At 46.1% G+C, this 23,168-nt stretch overlaps 1 protein-coding gene across 1 annotated transcript in view; it reads left to right on the top strand.

Moving 5' to 3' along the window:
• The window catches only part of LOC310953469 (spectrin beta chain, non-erythrocytic 1-like), a 129,391-nt gene that overhangs the window by 25,359 nt on the left and 80,864 nt on the right, over positions 1 to 23,168 (top strand). Inside the window, exon 2 of the mRNA XM_083922509.1 lies at positions 19,701 to 20,013. Within this exon, the coding sequence (XP_083778635.1) occupies positions 19,863 to 20,013 (151 nt within the window). The 5' untranslated portion in view covers positions 19,701 to 19,862. The remainder of the gene's footprint in view (positions 1 to 19,700; positions 20,014 to 23,168) is intronic.

The following is a 23,168-nucleotide window of genomic DNA, read 5'->3' as shown; positions in this document are numbered from 1 at the left end:
AGTGTGAGTGCGCCCTAAGCCATTAAATATAATATACTAGAGCTTCAATGATTAAACACCAACTATTTTGATAAGTGACTCATCGTTTTGAGATGTAAAAGGCCCTAGTGTAAAATGATAAATGTTAGGCGACATTTATTCGCGTAAAATTAAAAAAAATTATTTAGTGTATACCCATCTGTAACCCACTTCTGCCCAGATCCCTTCCCTCCAACTTTAATCCCCTTTTCCTTATCCTTAACATTTTTAGCATACGGGGATAACGTCATCAGTCCTGCCCGTCTAACGTTAAGAGACGTTACTTTAACAGGACACAATAACGTGTTTGGCAGCTGCTGTACCTACTCTACTTAATCAGCAGAGATGATATGGGGCCGAGTCGGCAGAAACACAGCAGATAAACAGGAGTGTAGCTGAACACGTTAGCATGGAGCAGATCCCTGTTTACACTGTGGAGAATCCTGACTGACAACAACCAACCCACGCACATCCCTGAGCGCTACAACACCAGAAACCAAACATTGGTCATATTCATATTCACCCTACATGTGTTTGCTTTCTTATTTTCACAACTTTAAAAAGTCTTGTTGACGTTCGTATCTGTGTTTTAAAAATTCTGCATTAATTCTTCCTAATTTTCTCCCATCACGTATTTTCCTGGGTATCGGTCTCGACTTTGAAATTCTAGTCTTGTGTAACCCTTTAATAAACACAGTGAGGAGGTTGTTTGACATATTTCAGTTGTGTATTTTCAGTCTCTTCCTGTTCTCTGTCACCTCTCAGAAGTTTTATCCAGTTGTTCTTTTGCTCAAACCGCCGTTGGATGAAAGCTGTTACGCAACATCAGCTGCTTTCTCTCTTCCACTCATCCTCTCCTGCCTCCTTTTGTTTCTACACACCCGTCTGTTATTAGCGTGAGACATGGCCTTACTCCGCCTCACCACCTCCCCATCTGTGTGTGTGTGTGAGTGTGTGTGTGTGTGTGTGCAGCATATTGAGACAGGAGTGGAAGTCATCACTGGAGTTTATGGGCAGCCATAAGCTGATGTAACACTGTGACATCTCCGTTTCCTGGTCGAACAAAGGACCGCATGTGTCCTCGACCGTAACTGATGGAGCGTACACACACACACACACACACACACACACACACACACACACACACACACACACACACACACACACACACACACACACACACACACACAGAGCACAGCACTCAGGACCCTCATTGATAATTGATAGATGGTGTGGCAGCTGCATGCTCAACAGTACATGGTGTGTGTGTGTTTACGAGTGCTAAGTGCCTCCTGAGCTGTATCTACATGATTGCATGTATATTGGTTATGTGCGTGCGTGTGCGTGTGTGTGTATGTGTGTGTGTAACAGTTAAGGACACAGTACGACGTGTTTGTGTGTGTGTGAACGTACATCACACGCCTGTCTGCACACACGCATGGGCACACTAACACGAACACATGATTAATTCATGGTGGAGTTATCAAATATAGATCCACAGAAACACAGTGAACACAGCGCTTGTGTGATCCTCCACAGCCCGAACCGTATAAAAAAGTGTTTACATTTAATCCAGTGTGACGGCGACTCCACCCCTCACCCACCCATCAGCTGGGAGATGTGTTTGCGTGGCGAGTCGACTACACTAATAAATGAGCAAAAATAAACCATTTAACCGAAAACTACGACCTTCTGGGTTCAAGTTTCTCTCTTTCACCAAAATAAGGCGTTAGCTTAATGCTACAATTCAACATAAAACTCACCAAACCTGCTTTATTAGTCTTTCCACTGCTCCAACGATCACCATCTCTGCTTTGGTGCAAATAAACCTCTAATTCACAGAGTGAGATGTTGAAAGAAACCACTTGACTCTTGGATCAACTTGAAAAACACACTTCATTCAAACTGGATGGAAACAAAACAAAACACATCTTAAATAGTCTCCAAAAAGTTCAGACAGTGGTTTGGCCCAAATAAATCCTTAATTCACCAAGTGAAGTTTGTATAAAAGCCGACTTTTAACACCGTTTCCTCGCCGTCTGTTGTCTGTGGGACGCCGTTCTTCAGACGCAGATCATTAAATTAGCGGTTAGCTCGTCCATTCGTCCCATCGTCCAAGCGCAAAATCATCCCAGGGTCTTTATCGGCACTTACACACATCAAATAAACCATGGAGATATTTTTATTTTTTATTTTTTATGAGACAACTATTAACGAGTCGCTAACAGCCGGACGTGGCTAACAGTGATTAGCTCGGGGCAGTACGGTGAAGGCATTCAAAGGTCTTTTTTAACCACTAATGCTGCTGAAAATAACAGCAAACCTCTGCAGCAGCATGAGAAGAGTCCCTACACACACAACAAAGCACCAATGGGCTCCTTCCTTTGGGATTGACTTTGGTAATCCACTGTAATGGACTTTACTATGAGAGGAGCTGGTACAGGGGCCAGTAGGTAAGTCTTTAAAACACTCTTTTAATAAACTCTGGCTTCACTAACTACGCTGTTGCTGCTTTGTTTTGTGTGTAGGGACTCTTCTCATGCTGCTGCAGAGGTTTGCTGTTATTTTCAGCAGCATTAGTGGTTAAAAAAGACCTTTGAATGCCTTCACCGTGCTGCCCCGAGCTAATCAGTGTTAGCCACGTCCGGCTGTTAGCATCTCTCCTGGATTTCTCCGTTAAGAGTTCATACACAGAAAAAACTATCTCGATAGCTTATTTGATGTGTATAAGTGCAGAAAAAGACCATGGGATGATTTTGCGCTTGAATTACACTTTAAGTAAAAGTCACGTCGTTACGGTTTACAGGAAAAACCGACGTAATGAAACGCCTCCGATCAACTCTAGTTTCGTTTTTCTGGATGCTTTTCTATCAGATGGAAGTTTCAGTTTGTTCCTCTTGTGTTATTGTTATAAATGTGTAATGTGACATTTCGTCAGTGTGTGAGCGAGTTCGTCAGTGCGACTGAAGCCGGCCCCGTCCTCTCAGGGTTCAGCGTTCGCTTTATCGAACCGTGTTTCTGCTCTCGGTCAGGATTCTTTGTCTCTGTTTGAATCTGAGGAAAAACAACTCGCCTGAGTGAGCAAACGGGACCGCATGACTTATTGATGGCGAGCAGCAGTGAGCAGCAGCGAGCAGCCGCTCTCCTCCGACCGGCTGCTGCTGCTGCTGCGAGGAGCCCGTGTTCAGCCTCAGCTCCACTTTGGTTCATCTCGGCTCGGTTCTGCTTTTGCAAATGTCTGAAATCGAAGTCTCAGAAACACGAAGGAGCAGCTGAACAATACAAACAATCTACATCCAACACAGAAAGTAGCGTAAGAGTGTTTTTAAAGCTGATATATTCATATTTTTAGGGGCGCCCTCCCACTGTGCCTCCGTCCCGTGCCCCGTGCTTTAGGGTCCTTGTCCCCCCCTCCAGGCCCGTTTGTACTCACACTACCTGGGCCTCGGAGAATGCTTCTTGCTGCCTATACGTCATCACGCCGTAACACGTCACACGCATTGATGACGTCATGGCGATGCGTGGCTTTGTTTCCAGATCTTTCCGTAGACCTCGGAGTTTTTGTGCGTCTTGTCGACTGTTTTTGAATCTTTTCATCGACCAAATCTGCAGTAAACACTCCACCTCCGCATCACACCAACGTGAACCTTTCACCGCCATTGTTTGAAATGTCCGCGCATGGTCCCTCCTTCTTTTTTCTATGTCCCAACAGGCGCACAGGAAATGACCTCAGAACCGGCGTAGGCCTCGTGCACGTACACGTGCGCACACTCGTACATGTGCAAACGCGCTTTACAAAAGCCCACCTCTCCCAAACGGGCTGTGGACGGCCAACTGGCCGCAGCTAGGTGCAAAGGGTTGCACTCACACTGGTCAAACGAACTAGGCTCTTCCCAAAAAAACCTGTTTGGGCCCGGTGAGGAAGGACAGTGTGAGTGCGCCCTAAGGTAAAAACTGTCTGATGATATTTAGTCTAGATTTGGTGAGCCAGTTAAAACAAATTGTCGCGTGTAAGGTTAGAAATAAAACCCCCAGACTGAGTTCCTGCTGTCCCCACGAGAGGACAACAGTGAAGTATCCCAGAATGCCTCATTACAGCCCCAGACTTCCCAGAATGCACTGGGAGGTGAGAGGAACACAGGGTCAGAGGTCAACGTGCTGCTGAGGGGTGGGGGGACACAACACACACACACACACACACACACACACACACACACACACACACACACACACACACACACACACACACACACACACACACACACATTACACAATAGTAATTAATCATGTACAGTGTGTGTGTGTGTGTGTGTGAGCTGCTGGACTGATTACAGTTATAAAACAGTTGTTGGGTGATTGCTGTCCTGCTCCGGTGGCCATGTTGGAGGTCAGTCTGACTTAAGAAGAAGTGGACCACTTCCTGTTGCGTTCCCACTTTACAGATTATTAATCCTCGTCTCTTAAATCAGACTGTGATTGGATCTCAGGGTGCAAATGATTCTTTTCCTGATGGTTTTGGGTCCAAATGTGTCCGATGACTCTGTCGAGTGACTCTGTCCAGTGACTCTGTCCAGTGACTCTGTCCAGTGACTCTGTCCCGCTCCGCTGAAGAGATCCAGTTACACGTCCTGTGTGTTTAGATCAGATGGAAACAGTCTCAGCTTTTCCTCTGTGGTTTTTTATTCTTTTGTCTTTTCTCTCTCTCTCTCTCTCTCTCTCTCTCTCTCTCTCTCTCTCTCTCTCTCTCTCTCTCTCTCTCTCTCTCTCTCTCTCTCTCTCTCTCTCTCTCTCTCTCTCTCTCTCTCTCTCTCTCTCTCTCTCTCTCTCTCTCTCTCTCTCTCTCTCTCTCTCTCTCTCTCTCTCTCTCTCTCTCTCTCTCTCTCTCTCTCTCTCCCAGTGTGATCTCATCCCCTCCGACTGCTGACACATTCCTCTGCTTTCAGCCTTTTATTCCCTCACTCTTTTGTCATCTGTGTGTGTGTGTGTGTATATGTGTGTCTGTGTGTGTGTGTGTGCTATTCTCTCACATGACCGAGCAGAGAGGCCCCGGAAACTGACTGAATGGTTTTAGCTCATCCAGCTTCAAGACCTACACACACACACACACACACACACACACACACACACACACACACACACACACACACACACACACACACACACACACACACACACACACACACACACACACACACACACACACACACACACACACTCAGATCCGTTTGTGTGTGTGTTGTGCATTTCAACCTGTAGAGCCGATCAATCCTTTGGTCTCTGATCTGAGGTTTTAATGACTAACCTCTGTAATTGTGCTGTTATGCGTTTTGCAGTCAGCACCAGCAGAACTGCAGTCTGTGATTCTGCCTCATCACTCTGTAAGACAGCGGCGTCAAACTCCAGCTCACAGTGGGACAAACTTAAAAACTGGGACAAAGTTTTGGGCCAAACTCAATATTTACTAAAAATAAAAAAGACAGCAAATGTGCATGTTTTCCTTCTCTCCAGATGTGTAACGTTGACCCTTTCCAGTGCAGCTCCTTGTTCTTGTCCTGGTGTTTCTTCTGTTTGATTCTTTAGTTACAGCCACGGTGACAAACAGCTCTTTACCTTCAGACATAGATCATCTGCTGAAAGCTCCTGTCCTCCATCTTTCTTTGGGTCGTTTTTGGGGAGGGATGGATTAAGTTTATCTGCAGAGACTGGTAGCATGGATGCTCATGTTTGTTAACAGAAAAGTAGACGTGGATGTGCTTTATACTCGAGGGCCAGCTCTCACAGAACCTTGATATGATCTTTGGGGCCAAATTTAAATAGACCACCGGCCAGATTTGGCCCACGGGCCTGAGTTTGACCCCCCTGCTGTAAGAGAAGCTTTTATTTTGTAACTTAAGAGGTCAGATTGTTGTTTTTGTATTAGTTCTGTGTCATTATGGACTCCCCTGACCTCATTGATTTGTGCTGTGCTCTGGGCGTGTGCATCCGATGATGCAGCCGCGGGTCGTGTTTCCAGGGCTCTGCATCGCAAGTTTGTCCTCTGACGGAAGGACGGGGACAGGCTGCCAGAGCTTAGTCACCACCGCTCAGAGAGAGAGACTCTGCTGAGGCTGCACGTTGGCTCCCAGCACGTAGTCACCTACAGAGAGAAGAATACTCGTCCTCTGTCGTATAAAAGAGTCCGAACGTCTCGGATCTGGTGCAAAAAAGTGACACTTCGACAAATCGTAATCTCGAACTGTAGGGGACAGTCTATGTCAGGGAGCTTTGTGCATCTTGTGCCTGTTGGACAAGGCTGGTGCAAGAGGGGAAATCTGCGTCCTATGTGTGTGAATATAAACGATTAAAAGCACTAAAACGTCACTGAAGTGAATGGAAACAGGACAAAGTGACAGAACGGATGAGTTTTTATGATTTCTGCTGTTCAGTGATGAGCAAACAATTGTTTTGCAGGGCTTTGTGTGTGTGTGTTTGTGTGTGTGTGTGTGTGTGTCTGTCTGTGTGTACGTTCGGCCCATTGGTTCTATTGATTTATCAGTGTAACCATGGCAACCCCTAAATGTATTAGCCGTTAACCTTCTCAGATAACCTAATTAAACGGAGCAGAGACGTCGGCTGTCCTGCAGAGCTCGTAACGCCGTCAGAGACGATATTTACAGGATGTTCTTTTCAAACTCAGAACCAAATCATCGGCAACGTGAACACAAAGAGACCGAACGAGAGCCTTTCTCCTGCTGTAAAGCGTTTGATTATGAACAGCAGAGGTCGGCGTGTCGTCGTAATCACACAGGAAGAACCCACGCTCCTTTTGTCTCGTCGTGATGATGCAGCACAGATGCTGTTCATGTGCCAGTTTGTCGCAGAGACATAATGACACGTCTGCACTCTGTCATTTTAACAAACACTGTCAGAGGAGTAATCTGAAGTGTGTGCAGGTCTCGGGTCTTAAAGGTTCTGCTGAAGTGCGTCTGAACTCGTGCGTTTGAGCCCACGGTTTGATGGAAAACTGGATGACAAAGAAAAGGTGTCGCACAGTGTAGTTAGTGGTTGATGTCACCCTGCTATCATGTGTGCTAACGCGCTGTTAGCCTGCCTCACTGCGGCTAACGTGGCTAACGTGACATCACTGCTGTTTGTTGGCGACCGGCGGATCCGATTGGCTCGGGCAGAAAACGGGTTGAATAAATCATCAATAAACACACTGAAGACAAATGTCCAGCTGCAAATGAACTCTGGGAGGAGTGTCGGTGTGGATGGATTGATATCTGACCACATAGCAAACTAAGAAACAATAAATTGTAGAAAAATATAGAAAATTAAAGCAGCGAGTGATGAGTGATGAACGGCCCCGCGGCGATCTATAGCAACTCTTGCAGCGCTTCCCGTGTCCACTGTGTGGCACTAGAGAGCGCGTACTAAACACACAAGCTGGTGAATGTTCTCATGTGTCCAGGTCGTCGTTATCCCCAAAGCAATTCAGTTCAAAGCAACTGGACTTAGTTATTTGTCTAGGAAGACGTTTCACCTCTCATCCAAGAGGCTTCATCAGGTCATGTACGCATCTGACCAGGCTTGGACTGGACCAGGACCAGGCTGGGACTGGACCAGGACCAGGACCAGGACCAGGCTGGGACTGGACCAGGACCAGGCTGGGACTGGACCAGGACCAGGACCAGGCTGGGACTGGTCCAACTAACTGGTGTGGAGATCCAGGTATTTAACCTCTCACAAGGCCGATGATGTCACGGGAGCCCTTTGTGCTCCAACGAGCTTCGTTAGAGTGACAGTCGTTGATGGGAAGTTGGTTTGGACTTGGTTAGTGCTGGTCCAGTCCCAGCCTGGTCCTGGTCCCGTCGTTGGTGGGAAGTTGGTTTGGACTTCGTTAATGCTGGTCCAGTCCTAGCCTGGTCCTGGTCCTGGTCCTGGTTCTGGTCCAGTCGTTGGTGGGAAGTTGGTCTGAACTTGGTTAGTGCTCTATTGAGTCTGAACGACAGTCGTTGGAGTCACAGGAGGACGTTTGTGAACAGTTGTTCTTTGAGGTTGGATTGTTGAATGAAGGGATGAAAGGGCAGCATTGTAAACTGGAGATAAGTGGAGTCTCAGACCTCCTCCTCTGCTTAGCGATGGTTTCTCTACTTTTACATAGATGCTTCTTTTACTCCTCTTTCCTCTTTACTCCTTTCTGTTGCTCTGCGTCAAGTGAAAAACGCAAAAATTTGATGTTAATGGTATGAATTTTGTCGTTAGGTTGACTTCTTGTTGCCAATAGGTGGCGCTGTGGCTGTTGGTCACTCTTGTGTTGGTCTTCAGGTCTGGACTCATCATCATCATGTCTGGGGAGATTTGGTGCGGATTGGACAATCAATGTTGAAGTTAGAGCGACTTCCTGTTTGACGGTGAAAGGCCAAACTTTGAAAAAATAGAAAGTATTGTTTGATCGGATGTGTCTTTAGATGATACCGGTTGAGTTTGAAGTGGCTCCTGTTTAAACTCTAGAAGTTCCTCAAAGTATGACACGTGCGAATGGACAAAAATGGCCATACAATTCAAAATGGCCGACTTCCTGTTGAGTTTGGGATATCGCTCCAAGAGGCTTTTTTGTACGTGTGGATGAGTTTTACATGCCTCCTGGTTTTCATAAATCTACGGCAATCTGGGGGTCGGGGCTGTTTTTTAGGGGGCGCCTATTTCTGAAAAAATGAAATACATGATTTTCCCTCACTCCTGAATTATTTGTGAAGTTTGGTGCGTTTTTAAAAATGATAAAGCTCTTAAATATTTGATTCATTTATCAGAACAGAAATAATAAGAAGAAGAATAAAAGGAGCAAATTCAAAAGGTCCCTCTTCAAGGACTTTGTGGGTGCTCGGGCCCTGAATACAGAAAATATATAAAAGCATAACAGGAACAATATAAACCATAGTTTTAATATTTTAAGTTCACACCAAGGCACAGAGGAAAATATTAGCATTGCTCATTGAGTTTGTGAGAAGTCTCTTCTGACAGCTGCACTGCAGCAGATCCAGCATCTGTTCTCTTACTTCCTGTCCTCTTCAGACCTGTGTGCTACACTCTCCCGGCGGCGAGTGGACGGCAGCTGCATCCCGCCGCCGTGAAGCCGCCGTGTTTGATGCAGTTTGATGGTGTCGGGTCAGATAACTGCTGCTGTCCTACATGGCTCTGAGTGGCCTACATAACACTGCAGAGGAGGCTGATGGATGACTTCCTCATCCAACACACACTCACATGGCCTAAATATACGTGTGTGTACGTGTGTGTGTGTGTGTTTTCTTTACGGAACAGTCCAATGAAGGTTGAAGCGACCTTGGACAGAACTGTGTGTTTTAGAATTGGTAGTAATGCGGTGTCATTTGTGTGTAATCAACATATCTATTCATGTATAAGACGCGTTTTCCTGTAACCACGCAACTTTCGTCTGGTTAAGTCGACCATCCACAGCAGCGGGCGTTATCTGAGCCTGAAAACTGGATCTTTAGAAACCGGGTCCCAGACAGGGAGGATTTGAAAACGCCCTCCATGGCGTTGTGGTCTGGACGGTGAAGCCTCAGACTTTGTTAAAGGATGGCCTTTGGCGTCCATGTTTAATCCTTTGGCGTCCATCTTAAGTCATTAGGCATCCATCTTTAGTCATTTGGCGTCCATATTTAGTCATTTGGCGTCCATGTTTAGTCATTTGGCGTCCATGGTCACTCATTTGGCGTCCATGTTTACTCCTTTGGCAACCATGTTTACCCATTTGGCGTCCATGTTTAGTCCTTTGGCGTCCATGTTTTGTCCTTTGGCCTAAAAAGGACTAAACATGGACGCCTAAGGCCAACCTCAGACTTTGTTAAAGGATGACTCATCGCCCCACCTCCGACCTCTGACCCTGCGGCGTCACATAACACCAACAGTGCTGCTGCGTGAGAGGACAGAGACGGACCCAGAGACTGTTGACTGAACTGGACTCTGAGCCACATGCATGGGACTGAATGAGGCCCAGCACAGATTTCTCCCTTTTCCCTGATGCTCTGAATAAGGAGCTAAACTGCTCTAGGCTCTGTTTCTAAATCCAGTTCTAAGAAGCTGTGAAAAGTCTCTAAATGTAGTGAGAAAGTGGCGCCTGGGAGTGCTTTGGGACGGGGAAGGGGCTCCCAGCAGCCCCCTCTGCTCAGTGAGGACACTAACTGCAGAGTGAAGGGGCTCCCAGCAGCACCCTCTGCTCAGTGAGGACACTAACTGCAGATTGAAGGGGCTCCCAGCAGCACCCTCTGCTCAGTGAGGACACTAACTGCAGAGTGAAGGGGCTCCCAGCAGCCCCCTCTGCTCAGTGAGGACACTAACTGCAGAGTGAAGGGGCTCCCAGCAGCACCCTCTGCTCAGTGAGGACACTAACTGCAGATTGAAGGGGCTCCCAGCAGCACCCTCTGCTCAGTGAGGACACTAACTGCAGAGTGAAGGGGCTCCCAGCAGCCCCCTCTGCTCAGTGAGGACACTAACTGCAGAGTGAAGGGGCTCCCAGCAGCACCCTCTGCTCAGTGAGGACACTAACTGCAGAGTGAAGGGGCTCCCAGCAGCCCCCTCTGCTCAGTGAGGACACTAACTGCAGAGTGAAGGGGCTCCCAGCAGCACCCTCTGCTCAGTGAGGACACTAACTGCAGAGTGAAGGGGCTCCCAGCAGCACCCTCTGCTCAGTGAGGACACTAACTGCAGAGTGATGGGTGCATCAGAGTCCAGAACAGCACCAAAGTCTCCACTATCTCCAAAATGTGACATGCCGATATTTTTATGTATATATATTTGTGTTTGTGAGTGCGTGTGTGTGCGTGCGTGTGTGCGTGTGTGTGCGTGCGTGTGTGTGTGTGTGTGTGCTTGCGCGTGTGTGTGTGTGCGTGTGTGTGCGGTAGAGAGTTCAGGCTGAGATGTGCTTCTGCGGAGCGGCATCAGCAGCATCAGTGGGCGGGCGGCTCGTCCTACGTGGGAGTTTGGACGCTGCTCGGGACTCTGCAGGGTTTTGTTGCCATGGTGAACAATTGATACTTGAGTTTTCAGTATTGTCCTGAAGGCCGTTACAAACAGAGAGAAATGAAGGCTGAGAGCCGTCTCTTTCTCTTCTGCACACGTGACGGAGGACATCCGTCTGTCACAGAGCTTCAGTCCGTCTCATCCGGTTCTGGACACGAGGTCAGAGATTCTGAACCCGACTCTCTCCAAATGGATGTGGTTCCTCTTGTCTCACTCCATTAGAAAGTGATTTCAGGAGGCTGGGCCTGTTAAAAAATCCTTGCGTATGATTGGATAAACCACTTGTACGCCATCTTAACTGACGTGCTCCCATGGAAACCAACCTGTGACGCTGATGAGAGCGACAGGAAAAAGCCAACCATAACAGTCGACATGGTTTCCACCAACAAAAGCCTTTCGAGCCGTTTCTGCGCTACGTCACATCTATAAAACCCCGCCCGGCGCTCCTGATTGGCCCGACCTTTTTGTTGCGGACCCTGTAATCACTTTTACGGAGTGATCCCAGATGGTTGAGTGGAGCGAGGCATGTCAAGGCGGAACGGAAGTCATCTGGCGGTGGCAGGTTAAGAGATTCTGTCCGGCGTCGTGGCTCGTGGACTTTTGTCTGACAGCTGAACTTAAAGTGCAACTTGCAGGTCAGGGCGCACTCCCACTGTGCCTCCGTCCCGTGCCCCGTGCTTTAGGGTCCTTGTCCCCCCCTCCAGGCCCGTTTGTACCCACACTACCTGGGCCTCGGAGAATGCTTCTTGCTGCCTATACGTCATCACGCCGTAACACGTCATACGCATTGATGACGTCATGGCGATGCGTGGCTTTGTTTCCAGATCTTTCCGTAGACCTCAGAGTTTTTGTGCGTCTTGTCGACTGTTTTTGAATCTTTTCATCGACCAAATCTGCAGTAAACACTCCACCTCCGCATCACACCAACGTGAACCTTTCACCGCCATTGTTTGAAATGTCCGCGCATGGTCCCTCCTTCTTTTTTCTACGTCCCAACAGGCGCACAGGAAATGACCTCAGAGCCGCCGTAGGCCTCGTGCTCGTACACGTGCGCACGCTCGTGCTCGTACACGTGCAAACGTGCTTTACAAAAGCCCACCTCTCCCAAACGGGCCGTGGCTCCTAGACGTGGTACGGTTTCACTCACACTGGTCAAACGCACTAGGCTTAAGCCGTGAAACGTGCTGGGGCACGGTACGGATGGACAGTGTGAGTGTTAATCAATGTGTAGGAACTAGATTTTCTAAAAGTGCAGGAAACGTCTCCTGATGCTCAGCGTTCACGTCTCAGTCCTCCTCTCCGCTGTAAACCGTCTCTTTCTCTCCGGTGGAGTTTCCTCTCTCTCCCCCTGAAGCTCCAGCCGAGCGTCTTTGTGTCCGCTGACGGCAGCCTGACGAGTGGGCTCCCACACAATGCGAGCTGGGACAGCTGTAGCCATGGAGACGTGCGGTTTGGACTCGATAATGTCCCGTCCGTCACGGTGGACCCAAAGGGAGAGAAAAGGAAAACATAATTCACTGCTGATGATAATGAAACATTTGAGAGAGAGGAAACTTTACTGCACTGATGATCCGGGGAACGGGACGGTGTGGGGGAAAAAGGCCTGAAACCCCTGAAAAGTGCTTGAATTTTGGATAAAGTGCTGGAAAATGTAGCTGCATCTCTTTCACAGCAGGTTCCTGTAGAATTTCCTTTTAATTTAATGTCTTTTCCTTATATTTATAATTATAATATAATAATTTTGAATATTTATGTGTAGAAATATGTGTTTTACCACTCTGGTGCTGGAAAACCGTGAAAACAGACCTTAAAAGTGCTTGAATTTGACCTTTTAAAGGTGCAGGGACCCTGAATATGTGACATGATTTATTATTTATGCTTATTAACGTACGTCAGGTGTTTTGTTATGAGACAGGACGACAGGTGGAACAGGTGAGACGTGTAGAGAGAGACGTGAGAGAAGCAAAGTGTTTTATTCAAATGTAAAAATGTGTCTGAAGCAACGGGCTAAAAATCTTTATTATACCTTTATTTAATACAAATAAATAAATAAAAACATACAAATGCCATTAGATGAAATATATACATGAAGAAAAATATGAAAACATAAATATAATTTAAAAAAAGATACAAATACAATTAAATAAAAATACATACATAAATGAAAATGTATCAATAAAAACAAATACAATCAAAAATAAATCAATAAAAATATATAAATGAAAATGTATGATACAATTCAATAAAAATATATACATGTAAATAAAAACACACAAATAAAAAACTAAATAAATATATATAAATACAACTAAATAATACAATATATACAAATAAATAAAATAAAATAAAAACATACATAAATAAAAATATATAAATACAACTAAATACAAATATATATATAAATAAATACAAATATAAATAAAATATAAACATGAATAAATAAAAAATATAAATAAAATAAAAATGTACATAAATAAAAATATGTAAATACAACTAAATAAGAATATATACATGAATAAATAAAAAAACGGCAGCGGTGAGGGCAGTGTCTATGAATTGAGTTGAGAGTGGAATAAAAAGTGTGTGTGTGTGTGTGTGTGTGTGTGTGTGTGTGCCGTAGCAACAGTAACTAAGGGTGAAATGGCGTCCCACGCGTCCCACACTCCTGATTATTTTGACATTTGTTCACGTGTTACAATGAAAAAGAAACATAAGTGCTGACAGGACGAGAGGAACAGGGGGATGGAGAGGAAAGAGAGAGAGAGAGAGAGGAGGTGGGAGGAGGACGTGGGCGAGAGACGGAGGGGAGAGAGGAGGAGGGAGAGAGAGCAGAGGGAGAGTGAAAGATGTGAAACAGAAACAGTGAAGCTTCATTTAGAGTCTGATCATCATCCACCATCAAAGAATATCTCCTCTTTCTCTTTCCTCTCCTCTTTCCTTTCCTCTTTCCTTTCCTCCTCTCTCTTTCCTTTCCTCTTTCCTTTCCTCTTTCCTCTCCTCTTTCCTCTCCTCTTTCCTCTCCTCTTTCCTCTCCTCTTTCCTCTCCTTTTTCCTCTTTCCTCTCATCTTTCCTTTCCTCTCTCCTCTTCATCTCCTCTCTCCTCCTCTGTCCTCTCCTCTTTCCTCTCTCTCCTCTCCTCCTCTTTCCTCTCCTCCTCTCCTCTCCTCCTCTTTCCTCTCCTCTCCTCTCTCTTTTCTCTCCTCTTTTCTCCTCTTCTATTCTTTTCTCCATCCATCATCCTTTTATCTCTCTCTCTATTTCCATCCTTCCTGTTTTCATCCATTACCGCCCCTCCGCCCTTATCTCTCCATTCTCTCTGTCTATAAATACTTCACCACACACACACACACACACACACACACACACACACACACACACACACACACACACACACACACACACACACACACACACACACACACACACAGTAACCTCTCTCTCTCTCTCTCTCTCTCTCTCTCTCTCTCTCTCTCTCGCCCTCTCGTCCTGTCTGTAGTGACATCATCACGCCTTCAGGTGGCGTTTGGCCTCCAGCTTCTGCAGCTCAGCGTCCGTCTGAGGCGTCTGAGGACTCAGAGAATTGAATATATATAACTGTAATTATATATATATATATTATATATATATAAATGTATTTGAACTTTGTGCAGAATGTGTTTGCAGTGAGACGGAAGTCGTCATCACGTCCGCTCGCTCTGTTCACACGTTTACACACTTTGACCTTTGACCTGTGTAAATGTAAATGTGATTATTTAAACTGCAGAGTTAAAGTAAAAAAAGTCTTAAATGAAACTGAACACACGTGTCACAGCACAGTGAGAGAGTCTTTCCTGCATTTAGCAGTCGTTCATGGAAGCTTTGATCCCCGGTTGTCTCTCCTCTCTCCTGTCCTTTCCTCTCTCCTCCTCTCATCTCCTCTTTCATCTTTCCTCTTCCCTTCTCTCCTCTTTCCTTCTCTCCTCTCTTCTTTCATCTTTCCTCTCTCCTCTTTCATCTCTCCTCTCCTCTCCTCTTTCCTCTTTCCTTTCCTCTTTCCTTCTCTCCTCTCCTCTTTCATCTCTCCTCTCTTCTTTCCTCTCCTTTCCTCTCTCCTCTTTCCTCTCCTCTTTCCTCTCCTCTTTCCTTCTCTCCTCTCCTCTTTCATCTCTCCTCTCTTCTTTCCTCTCCTTTCCTCTCTCCTCTTTCCTCTCCTCTTTCCTTCTCTCCTCTCCTCTTTCATCTCTCCTCTCCTCTTTCCTCTCTCCTCTTTCATCTCTCCTCTCCTCTTTCCTCTCTCCTCATTCATCTCTCCTCTCTTCTTTCCTCTCCTTTCCTCTCTCCTCTTTCCTCTCCTCTTTCCTCTCCTCTCTCCTCTTTCCTCTCCTCTTCTGTCCTCTCTCCTTTTTCCTCTCCTCTCCCCTTTCCTCTCCTCTTTCCTCTCTCCTCTTTCCTTTCCTCTCCTATTTCCTCTGTCCTCTCCTCCTCTTTCCTCTGTCCTCTCTTCTTTCCTCTCCTCTCTCTCCTCTCCTCCTCTTCCCTCTCCTCTCTCCTCTCTCCTCTCCTCCCTCCTCCTCTCCTCTCTCCTCTCTCTGGGTGTAGATGTGCATAATTTCAGACTGAAACGATTGATTATTTTAGTTTAAAAAAAGTGTGCGTGCGTGCGTGCGTGCGTGCGTGCGTGCGTGCGTGCGTGCGTGCGTGCGTGCGTGCGTGCGTCCACCCACTTGCAGCTCAACAACCAGTCAGGCTGGAGCTGCTTGTGTTGCTACGCTAAAAATACGGCGCCACTGGGACCCTGTGTGTGTGTGTGTGTGTTTGGAGTGCAGCTACACAATGTGCACTCATTCAGAAGAGATAAAGCACACACACACACACACACACACACACACACACACACCAGACATGGAGTCATGACAACACACACACAGACACAGTTTTTGGAGTGTGTCACGTGAGGACAGAGGGATGAGATCATTTTTAAAATGAATCTTTGAGCGAGATAATGTCCGTCACACTTCTCCAGAGACAAACACACACACACACACACACACACACACACACACACACACACACACACACACACACACACACACTCATTCATTTAACCAAGAAATAAAAATGCTTTATGTAATTCCACCTCTTTTAACTTGATTTTAATGGGAAAATAATACTTTTCAATATGTAAATTCTTCATAGAAATATGGTGTTTACCACAACTGTGAGTCGCTGCAAAAGCTTAAAAATGGACCTTTAAAGTGCTTGAAAAAGGAGAAGTAATGAGAAGTTTTGCAGTTTCTTTAGAAACTTCCAGAATAAATGTTTGTCACTGAGCCTCCTCCTCCTCACACGTTGCAGCGCGGTCGTCCCCGTCTGCGTGAGGACGACGGCGCCGCACAAACCTCCGTACCACAAAACCATTTTAACTCTGCTGTTCTCCGCACGCCGTCATTCACGCTCCACCTGCTCCACCTGCTCCACCTGCTGTCCCCTCCTGCTCCTGCGTCCTATTCTGCATCACTCACCGCGTCTAATGAGCAGACTATTCATTATTAATGCTAATAACTCTGAATCATCTCAGGGAATCATCCAACCGTGCACGGCTTCATCCCTCCTGACACAAACATGATCATTAATAACATTTAAATCATCTATTTAATAACATCTCAATGTTCCTGAATGTGTGTCTCAGGTGTTGTAGTAGCGTGTTGTGACCAGAGGGGGGAGCCGTTCTCTCAGTTTACACACACACTCAGGCTCTGACGTCCTGCAGCCAATCACAGAGCACAGCCGTGGTCACGTGACACGTCTGTTTTCATGGTTTCTATCATTTCCCTCCATTTTTCCTTCCTCCTTCTTCCCAATAAAGTCGAGTTTACTGTTTCTGCATCAGCTTCTCTCTGTGAACACACGTGTGACGTTAATATAAAGGGAATCAACTGTCAGGTCGTAATAACTGCTGCAGGTTACAACAATAAAATCCTGTTTTTAGATGCTTTACAGTAAAAACGAGAGCAGACAGAAACAATAATAACGTTAAAACCACAGAAGAAGAAACAGTAAGGCTCTCTGTGAGCATTTAGAAACAAAAGTAAGACTTTAAAGCACTAAAGAGAATTTATTTGCATTTAAATGAGAGATTTCAATCAGATTTAACATCATTTTTCATTAATTATACAGAATATTTCTTTATTGTTCATTGGATCACCAGCAGCCTTTATTTAATTTGACAGTTGCAAAGACAAACTGAAAATATGTAATTTAATTATTTGTCTTTATTGTGGCAATTTATAGGACGATCCTTTAAAGTGCAGAAATAATTTCACATTAAAAGCATCAAAAAGAAAAGACACATTTAAAACGACTAGCTTGCACGCACACACGCACACGCACACACACACACACCGTAGCAGCTTAAGGAGACAGAACAAAACACAGTAGACTGCAGAGACCCTGAACATCATGAACCATCATAGGTAAAAGTATTTGCTGTGTTAAGCGCTGTTAGAGCTTTAGGATAAGAACTGCTCTTAGAGCGCACTCACACTGTCCTCCCGGACCGCGACCCGGACTTTAGGGTACTTGTCCCCCCTCCCTCTCCCCCCGCACCCCAGCCCCGTTTGTACTCACACTACCTGGGCCTCGGCGAATGCTTCTTGCTGCCTATACGTCATCACGCCGTAACACGTCACACGCATTGATGACGTCATGGCGATGCGTGGCTTTGTTTCCAGATCTTTCCGTAGACCTCTGAGTTTTTTTCGTCTTGTCGACTGTTTTTGAATCTTTTCATCGACCAAATCTGCAGTAAACACTCCACCTCCGCATCACACCAACGTCAACCTTTCACCGCCATTGTTTTAAATGTCCGCGCATGGTCCCTCCTTCTATTTACATGTCCGAACAGGCAGACATAACGTTACTGCCGTAGGGCTCGTGCTCGTGCTCGTACACGTGCAAACGGCTCCGCTAAAGCCCACCTCTTTCAACTGGCCGCAGTTGTGCGCAGAGCGGGTGCACTCACACTGCTTAAAGGTACTAGGCTTTAGCTGAAAAACGGTTTTGGCCCGGGACAGAAGGACAGTGTGAGTAGGCTCTTAAGGGCAGACTCCCACTGTGCCTCCGTACCGTGCCCAAGCACGTTTCACGGGTAAAGTCTGGTTCCTTTGACCAGTGTGAGTGCAACCGTACCACGTCTAGGAGCGGCACGCTTGCCGTCCATGGCCCGTTTGGGAGAGGTGGGCTTTAGTAAAGCGCGTTTGCACATGTACGAGCACGAGCGTGCGCACGTGTACGAGCACGAGGCCTACGGTGGCTCTGAGGTCATTTCCTGTGCGCCTGTTGGGACGTAGAAAAAAGAAGGAGGGACCATGCGCGGACATTTAAAACAATGGCGGTGAAAGGTTGACGTTGGTGTGATGCGGAGGTGGAGTGTTTACTGCAGATTTGGTCGATGAAAAGATTCAAAAACAGTCGACAAGACGAAAAAAACTCAGAGGTCTACGGAAAGATCTGGAAACAAAGCCACGCATCGCCATGACGTCATCAATGCGTGTGACGTGTTACGGCGTGATGACGTATAGGCAGCAAGAAGCATTCTCCGAGGCCCAGGTAGTGTGAGTACAAACGGGCCTGGAGGGGGGACAAGGACCCTAAAGCACGGGGCACGGGACGGAGGCACAGTGGGAGGGCGCCCTCAGTCTATTAGTCTGAGCATTTAGAGACCTGAACTATACTTAACTTTTTACACTTTGAAGCTCTTCATATCTGATGTGAGTTATTTATCCCTTGGATAAATGCACGTATGAAAGCAGTATTCAGCCGTCAGTGTTGTGGAGAGTGGTGTTCAGTTCTTCCTGTTCTTACATTCGTAAGGGCAATCGAGGCCGACCACGATTGACACTCCAGGCTGTCGCTGTGGTTACATATTGTATTTAAGCCGTAATAATTTGCCGTTTGTGTCACGAGTTTTGGTTCTAGGTGACATAAATGACTGAAACACAGGCGACATGCGTGACGGCGGCGTGTTTGGGTCTAAACGCAAAGTGTCGCTAACGCGTCTCACTGAAACATTTTCTCATTTACATCTTGAGGGAAACGGGTTTTGTGCTGAAGTACTTTGGCTTCTGACGAATCACAAATACAAGTCTTTTTATAGGCGGTAAATAAAGACGGATGACGTGTTTCCACTTCCTCCCGCCGGTTTAAAGGGAAGCTAATAATTAATTTATTTAGCTTATTTATTAACTTAAGTAATTTTCCACCCCTACGTGCAAGAAAAACAAAAACTTGACCATGTGATTAAAAACGACCTCCATTGACAGAATCCATCTTTGTTCCATCCGCTAACATTGAGGGGGCGGGGCTTAGGATCCATACTGCAGCCAGGCCACCAGGGGGCGGTCCAGATGTTCTGGCTTCACTTTAAAAGGGACCTGTCCATCTTTATTACAGACGTTTCTGTTAATTTACCTGTAACAAACTTAATACTTTGAACCCGAACCATCGCCTTGTTTCTTCTTTTGTTTGCATTCACACGTTGACGCCATGTTTTAAAACGGCGACTGTTTCCCGACAAGAACCGTTCGCTGGAAACAAACTTTTCCTTCAGTGTTTGTTTGAAATGTACGAACGATCCCCTAACGCTGCGTCTCTTCCTGATGTCCTCTTCTGATCTCTGCAGGTGTTGGATGAGCTTCTCGGCCTGCCACTCAGAGCCGGACTGAGAGAGAGCGCCCGTGTGCGTGTTTGAGGTTCCCGTCGCTAACGTAAACAGGCGGCAGGTGGAAGGACTCGGAGGAGGCGGCGGCAGCGGTGGTGGGGGCGGAGTCTCGGCGAGGCCAAGATGACGTCGGTAGCGGCGGAGTTCGACCACATGGAGATCCAGCAGCAGTACAGCAACGATGGCGTCAACAACCGGTGGGACGCCGACGACTGGGACAACGAGAACAGCTCAGCGCGGCTGTTTGAGCGCTCGCGCATCAAAGCCCTCGCAGGTAGGAGGACGGACGGATGAATGGATGAATGTTTTGATGTTGAGTTGATAACTGATGCTCTGACACGAGTCTTTTCAGTTCCCTAACGCTGGTATTTGAGTGTTTCTGCAGCTGAGCAGAGAGAAACGAGTCTTTAAGGCCAAACTTTTCATGATTTACCCGGAACGTAAAGTTGTTTGCAGATGACGCCTTTCTTTATCCGGTCTTTTCAGTCTGACGTAACACCCTTTCAAAATACTATTTCTGGGTCCAAAGGACGACTGTGAACCTTTTTACGATCACTTCTTTCTTCAGTGAGACACAGTTTCATCAATAGGAAAGTGGTAAAATGACAATTACGCTGTTGTTGTTGTTGTTGTTGGTTTCATTTGTTAGGTTTGGTTGAAGGTGCCTCCTCAGCGCTCAAGTGTAGAATCATCCGAGGGTCTTTTTCCGCACTTACATTTCGTGTAACAACTGTTAACGGAGAAATCCTGGAGAGTCGCTAACAGCCGAACGTGGCTAACAGTGATTAGCTCGGGGCAGTAAGGTGAAGGCATTCAAAGTTCTTTTTTAACCACTAATGCTGCTGAAAATAACAGCAAACCTCTGCAGCAGCATGAGAAGAGTCCCTACACACACAACAAAGCACCAAAGGGTGCTTCCTTTGGGATTGACTTTGGTAATCCACTGTAATGGACTTTACTATGAGAGGAGCTGGTACAGGGGCCAGTAGGTAAGTCTTTAAAACACTCTTTTAATAAACTCTGGCTTCACTAACTACGCTGTTGCTGCTTTGTTTTGTGTGTAGGGACTCTTCTCATGCTGCTGCAGAGGTTTGCTGTTATTTTCAGCAGTATTAGTGGTTAAAAAAGACCTTTGAATGCCTTCACCGTGCTGCCCCGAGCTAATCACTGTTAGCCACGTCCTGCTGTTAGCGACTCTCCTGGATTTCTCTGTTAACAGTTCCTAGATGGAAAAAAAACTGTCTCCATGGCTTATTTGATGTGTGTAAGTGCAGAAAAAGGGAAGTTTTTGCGCGTGAATTACACTTTAAGTAGAAAAAATGCTCAATTTTATTTCATTTTTATCAAACTAGCTTCACAGGAGTTAACAGGATCTTTTGATCTGGATAAGTTTCAGTTTAACCACGTTTGAAGACTCAGGTCTGTGCTGCTGCTGTTGTTGTCCGTTGAGAACTCGTCGTCGTCGTCGTGTGTGTGTGTGTGTGTGTGTGTGTGTGTGTGTGTGTGTGTGTGTGTGTGTGTGTGTGTGTGTGTGTGTGTGTGTGTGTGTGTGTGTGTGTGTGTGTGTGTGTGTGTGTGTGTGTGTGTGTGTGTGTGTGTGTGTGTGTGTGTGTGTGTGTGTGTGTGTGTGTGTGTGTGTGTGTGTGTGTGTGTGTGTGTGTGTGTGTGTGTGTGTGTGTGTGTGTGTGTGTGTGTGTGTGTGTGTGTGTGTGTGTGTGTGTGTGTGTGTGATTACTTAGCGGGAGTCTCAGTGACTTCATAAGCAGCGAGGTCACAGAGTTTTTGTCAACACGGGGAACAATGGAGCGTCTCACAAGACCAACTGAGACTGGAAATCAGCAGCAGCACGACGGAGGATAAAGATGAGAACTTCACATTTAACTCTGTTTCCATTTGAGACTGAGACACACACACACACACACTGATGCTTAAAGAGGCGCATTAAGGAGCTGCAGGCCGGACGAGTCTGATCCACAAGAGCTTCGAGACACTTTCATAAATCTGAGCACAAACAAACTTTGAATGAAGTGAATTATGAAGGTTTTCTTACATCACATTTGTGTGCATTTATATATTTAAATTTGTTTATTAGAATAAATGGGGATGTTTAGGCCATATCGTCCATATAGCCCTGTATTTACGCACTCGGATGACGGGAAACAAAGTCACTTAATAGTGTTTTTAATGAGTAACTGACACTGAACTCTTTATTTATATTAACTCTTCTTCCTTTAAATTTGATTTAATAGGTCTGTACCTTTAATTACACCAGTGTTTGTGTGTGCGTGCGTGCGTGTGCGTGCGTGTGTGTGTGTGTTACAGTAACTGTATCTCTCTCTGCCTGCTGTTTTTACCCTGATGGCCGACTACTCCAGCAGTGTCCCACTTCACTAAATAATTCACACACGAGTGTTAAATATGCAGGAGGGGTGTGTGTGTGTGTGTGTGTGTGTGTGTGTGTGTGTGTGTGTGTGTGTGTGTGTGTGTGTGTGTGTGTGTGTGTGTGTGTGTGTGTGTGTGTGTGTGTGTGTGTGTGTGTGTGTGTGTGTGTGTGTGTGTGTGTGTGTGTGTGTGTGTGTGTGTGTGTGTGTGTGTGTGTGTGTGTGTGTGTGTGTGTGTGTGTGTGTGTGTGTGTGTGTGTCCTGATGGAGTTACAAGACTTCCTTAAACCATAAAATGCTTCATTACACCAATATTTATGATAATAAAATGAACGTGTACAGAAAGATGACACATGCAAAACATACAGAATGGAACAGGAAATAATAATAACTAATTGTGTAGTGGTCAGCACTGTCGCCTCACAGCAAGAAGGTCACAGGTTCGCATCCCGACCTCGGCCTTTCTGTGTGGAGTTTGCATGTTGTCCCCGTGTCTGCGTGGGTTTTCTCCGGGTTCTCCGGTTTCCTCCCACAGTCCAAAGACGTGCAGGTGTTCGGTTCATTGATGACTCTAAATCACCCGTAGGTGTGAATGGTTGTCTGTCTCTGTTCGTCTCTATGTGTCCTGTGATAGACTGGCGTCCTGTCCAGGGTGGACCCCGCCTCACGCCCGATGTCAGCTGGGATCGGCTCCAGCACCCCCGCGACCCCGACTCCAGGATAAGCGGTTGAAGATGAATGAATGAATAATAACAGAGTCCTCTTGAAGTCCATCTGTAAAATTCTACTTTTATTATTCCTCTAATGTTCAGTGTGTTGACGCTTAATAAAGCTGTTCATTAAAGTAGTGAGGGGAAGTCAGATCATGTCCTGAAAACCAAAAAATCAGAAATGTACAAGACACATTATTATTATTTTTGTATTTTATGGAGCTGTTAAGTCTGACGTAACACCCTTTCAAAATAAGATTCACGGGTCGAACAAAACAAACAGCAGCAACCGAACCCGTTCTTTCTTCAGTGAGACACTTTTCATCGACAGGAAAGAC

The sequence above is a fragment of the Echiichthys vipera genome (genome assembly GCF_963691815.1).
Source record: "Echiichthys vipera genome assembly, chromosome: 11".
Taxonomy (NCBI): Eukaryota; Metazoa; Chordata; class Actinopteri; order Perciformes; family Trachinidae; genus Echiichthys; species Echiichthys vipera.
The sequence above is the reverse complement of the archived record's forward strand: the minus strand, read 5'-3'. Positions and strand labels throughout refer to the sequence as shown.